The sequence below is a fragment of the Neophocaena asiaeorientalis genome, unplaced genomic scaffold, assembly GCF_003031525.2.
Source record: "Neophocaena asiaeorientalis asiaeorientalis breed wild unplaced genomic scaffold, Neophocaena_asiaeorientalis_V1.1 scaffold694, whole genome shotgun sequence".
Taxonomy (NCBI): Eukaryota; Metazoa; Chordata; class Mammalia; order Artiodactyla; family Phocoenidae; genus Neophocaena; species Neophocaena asiaeorientalis.
This window is the reverse complement of record NW_020174226.1, coordinates 354,408-359,052: the sequence shown is the minus strand read 5'-3', so window position 1 is coordinate 359,052 and position 4,645 is coordinate 354,408. Positions and strand designations below refer to the sequence as shown.

At 58.9% G+C, this 4,645-nt stretch overlaps 1 protein-coding gene across 1 annotated transcript in view; it reads right to left on the bottom strand.

Annotated features, from left to right (window-relative positions):
- Nucleotides 1-3,205: 3,205 nt before the first annotated feature.
- Nucleotides 3,206-4,645, bottom strand: part of KMT5C (lysine methyltransferase 5C) — an 8,369-nt gene continuing 6,929 nt past the window's right edge. Inside the window, exon 9 of the mRNA XM_024755226.1 lies at nt 3,206-4,461. Coding sequence (XP_024610994.1) covers nt 3,896-4,461 — 566 coding nt within the window. The 3' untranslated portion in view covers nt 3,206-3,895. The remainder of the gene's footprint in view (nt 4,462-4,645) is intronic.

Sequence of the window (4,645 nt, the reverse complement as noted above, 5' to 3'; positions counted from 1 at the left end):
GCCCCTCCCAATTCCCCCTTCTTTCCCTCTGGGGCCAGGATCCCTGCCACCATCCCTTGACCACTCCTGGGACGTTCTTACACTCCTGGCTTCCCTTCTGACCACCACTGCCCTATGGATGCCTGAACCAAGGGCAGGGCCAGACCCACTTCACTTCCAGCTGGCTGGGCCAACACTCTCAGCCCCCAAACTCTGGCTCTGAACACCTCTTCCTAGGCTCCTGGGCCATCTTTGCCCACCCACATCCTGAAACCCCCAATGTCAAGCTCACTGTCCCGAAACAGCCTCCCGGGACAAAGGAAACTGACTTCCCCATCCCTCCTCACAACCTGCATCCCTGCTCTCCTCCTCCTCTCCCTGCTACCCCCTCCCAGTCCCAGCCCATCAACCGCACACTTACCCTCTTCCCCTCCCTCTGCAGCTCCTTCCTCCCAGTCTACTGAAAGGGTCAGGTGCTTCCCGGTCAAAATCACAAAACCACTCGGTGCCCTTCACCCGTTGCTCCATGAACCCTCCAGGCACTGCTCTGGCCCTCGTCTCCACCCACTCCCCCCTCCCATGGAAGCCACTGCTGAAACAAGCCCTGAGTCTCCAGTGGGCACGGCCCCAGCCTCCCCTCTGGTGTCTGCCTCTTTCCCATCCCAAGGATCTCAGAGCCTGGTTGAGCTCTGAGAATGGGTTCAAGTCCTGGCCCTGAAGCTTGCCAGCCTTGTGGCCCCAGACAAACTTCCTAAGCCCTCTGCACTGTGGCCTTCTCACCTAAAATACAGTGATAACGATACCTAGACTTCACAGGGCCGTGGGGAGGGTGATGCTGTGTCACAAGCCAGGACAGTGTCCAGTGCAGCTGTCCTCAGGGTGTGTGGGTTCTCTATGTAAATAATTTGAGGCACTCAGAGTCCTCATGTCGGCCTGATTCTGGTGCCCAATATCATGTTGGAGGTGGGGGTGACCGATCGTCAGCTGTCCTCCTGGATCAGCAACCCCAGGATGACCAACACCATCAACAGGGCCCTGGAGCTCCTGCTGGCATCTGGTCAGCCCCATGCACAGGGTAAAAGCATCAGAGAGCTCCCCCAAGGGGAGAAATGGGATCCAGGATTGGGCTCCCTGCCGTCCCAGTAACCCAAGGAGGGGAACTTAGAAAGCTTTGGGGAAGGCACTGCAGAGTGCGGGGCTTCCTGAGACTCTGGCCTGTAATTATTTCCTGTTTCTTTCAACTCCCTCCTCCTCCTCCCCCAGCCAGATTCTCCGTTTCCTTGCTCTGGCCCCCAAGTGTATGACGGGCTTCTCAGCTTGAGCCTTGACCCTTCGACCCTCCCCCTGGGGTTCCCAAGCCCCAGCTCCACCCAAACATCCCAGGGCCCGCCAGCTCACTGGACCCAACACACACTCCTCTCACTTCCCTATCGTGGTTGGGGCTCCATCTACCTGGTGGTTGAGGCAGAAACCTGGCAGCAAGGCGGGCTCTGTCCACGTACCAGCTGTGCGGCCTCAGGCAGACGTGCCTGCCCTCCCGACTACCTGCAAAGGCAGGGGGGTGATCTTGGTAGCACTGCTGTGAAGGTTGATGCCAGATGCACAGAACCTGCGACCAGTGTCAGCTGTAGTTATTGTCCTGGAGGTCTTCCTTCCCCGTCATCCTGTCACTCTAGCCCAGTGGTTCCCACTGGGGGCTGGCTTTGACCTCTAGGGGTACATTTGGCAATGATCACAGATATTTCTGTCACCACTAAGGGGATGCTACTGGCAACTCGTGGGTGGAGGCCTGAGAGGCCACTCCTCGTCCTGTGACACAGGATTAGCAGCTCAAGACAGCAGCAGTGTTGAGAGTGAGAGACCCCGATCACTGGTTTCTAATCTTCGTGTTTTGGGTTCCAGACACTTTTGAGAATTGGATGAAGGCTCTAAACGCTCTGCGCCAAGAACACGCCTGTGAATACGCAGTTACTACATTTGAAATAGGATTCCAGGAGGTTCTCGGAACCTCCAATGTCCATCCAGGCTAAGCCTCCTTACTCTGCTGTCATATTTGCCGAGAAGTCATGAATTTCTGCTTGTCTAGAGGGACAAGTTCTTTAGCGACTGTGTCAACCATCTCTCTTCATTCTCTTCGTTACCACTTGCTGACTGGGAGGCCCTCTCCCTCGTTTTTAACCTGAGGGAGAAAACTAGGAGGGTTCAGTAGGCTCTGCATGGAAGAAAGACACATTTTCTCATTCTGAAAGGGATGAAGCAGGCTATACATAAATAATATGAATTTTAAAGTAAAAAAAAAAAGTTACCTGCTTTGAACTGTCCTCATCCCCACCCCCAGGTCCACTGTGGAAGTGCCCCTTCCTGGGCCATCTCCTTGGCCCACCCAAGTCTTCCTACAGCCTCTCCATGTGTGTTCACCCCCTCTTCTCAGCACCCCCATGTCCCTCATGCATATGGCCTGGCCTCATCAGCCTCCAGGGTAAACTTTTCCAAGGCCGGTCGACATGGAGGAGATAAACTGGGGCCTGCAGCCCACACACGACCCTCAGACATTCCTGGCTTGTCCTCATGAAATGGCTGTGAGGCCTCAATGAACAAAAAAAACATATCCACAAGACACTTTGCAGCGGGTGCCTGGTACCAGGAAGCACTCACTGATTGTAAGCTGTTAGTATTTCCTTCTGTAGAATGGGGGTTGAGGTGAGAATTAAGAGACGATGGGGGGAGTTCCCTGGTGGCCTAGTAGTTAGGATTCTGGGCTTTCACTGCTGTGGCCCGGGTTGAATCCCTGGTTGGAGAACTGAGAACTGAACTGGATCAGAAGAAACAAGAAGATTCACTGTCCTGGCCTCACAGAGCCAGGCCAACCGAGATGACACACGTGAGGTCCGGGAGGGGCTCTGACTTCAGACAAGGGTGATCTGGCCCCAGGTGACCCGGGACAAGTCACTCTAATTGCTGGACCTCACTAATCTCATCTGAAAAATGGGGAGACTCCCCACCTGGGTGAAAAGATGGGACTGAAAGCATTCTTTATGAGCACAGTTTGCGCCTCTGTACTCGGCCATCCTCAGAGCCCACTGCCCTTCCACCCTTCCAAAGCTTTCAGGGCCCAAAGTCTGGGCTGCTTCCTCCCGGTCTGGTCTCCCCAGCAAGGCGGAGGGTCTCACCCTCCCAACGGACATCACTTCAAAATGTAAATCACGATGAAATGCTTCCCAGGGCACTGCTTATGACAAGGTTTTAATAAAATAAAATAGAAAGTTCAAGTGCTTCCAATCCCTCAACATACCCCATTCTGGCGTGGGGGAGGGGAGGGAGCCCCCACAGCCCAGTAGCACCAGGGATAGCACCATGAGAAAGATGAGGTCGCACCGGCCTCCCTGAGACCCACGGGGGTGGTGGGGACATGCCCCTGGCCGCCCCCTTGTCGCCCCCCACCTCAGACACAGAGCCAAGAGCACACTGACTCCCCTCTGTAGGGCAGTGTCTAGGGAGCGCCAGCCCATGTCAGTTCCACCTCCTCCCGAGGCCTGGGCTTCTTTGGAGAAGCCATGGGGCGGCCCCCACCCCTTATGGCTTTGCTCCCTGGGCAGGAGAAGGCGGGTGGGGAGGGAACAGCTCCTTCAGCCCTGAGGCTGGGGCTGGGGTTGGGGTGGGAGGGCGGCAATGGCCAGGGCTCCCTGCTAGGATGGGGGTGGCTCAGGGGTCAGCAGTCACGAAGGGTCAGGGGTCAGATCCCCAGGGGGTGTCCAAACCAACCCGCCCCAGGGGTCAGAGCTGTGCTGGGGTTGAAAGTCAACGCCCTCCCAGAGGTCCAAGAGCTCCTTCTGGAGGTCGGTTACTGAGAACTCAGGGCAGAGGGGACCAGGAGGGACGCCCTCCTCTCCCAGCCTGGGCCTCCCTGTCCAGCCCGTCACGGCCCATCACCGTTGACATCCAGGTCGATGGAGCCATGGCTGACCACCAGCCGCAGGCGCTTGGGTGGGGAGAAGGGGGCAAAGGCAAGGGCCTGCTTGGGGATGGGGATGGGGCCTGGGGTCCCGGCAGGGACGGGAGTGGCAGTGGCAGGCGGGGCCGGGGCCACACGGCTCAGATCCACACGTACCACGTAAGGCAGCCCGTAGCGCCGGGCCCAGTGCCAGTCCTGCTGGGGGGCCCAGCGGGCACGGGCGGCCGGCCCCAGAGCCACTAGGGCCTCTGCCCGCAGGCAGCAGTGGGGGCCACAGCCTCCCCATCGGTGCAGGGAGACGCGGGCAGCACGGAGAACGGGGGGTGCCGGGGCCCGCCGGGGCTGGGGGCGTCGGCGCCTCCGGGGGCGCACCCGGAGCTGGGGCTGAGGCAGCCACTGGAGCCAGAGGGGTGAGGCATCGGGGCGGGCGCCGCAGGGCGGGGGGCGCAGGGGCTGGCAGGCAGCTGTGGAGGCCCAAGGGAGGGGGAGTGGGGAGAGAAAAGGGCAGCTGTGTGAGCAGGGCCTCTTCAGAGGGGAAAAGCTCCTGCTCAGGCCAGCCGCCACCCACCCCCACCCCTGCCCGATGTTCTTCAGAGGGGGACAGATGAAGAGAGGGATGTTCAGGAGTGAGGTTCTGTCTGGGGGACCAAGTGGGGGTACCAGGAGGGACAAGATGAGAGGAGGGCAGAGAAGGGGCTGGGGCTGGGGGGGCAG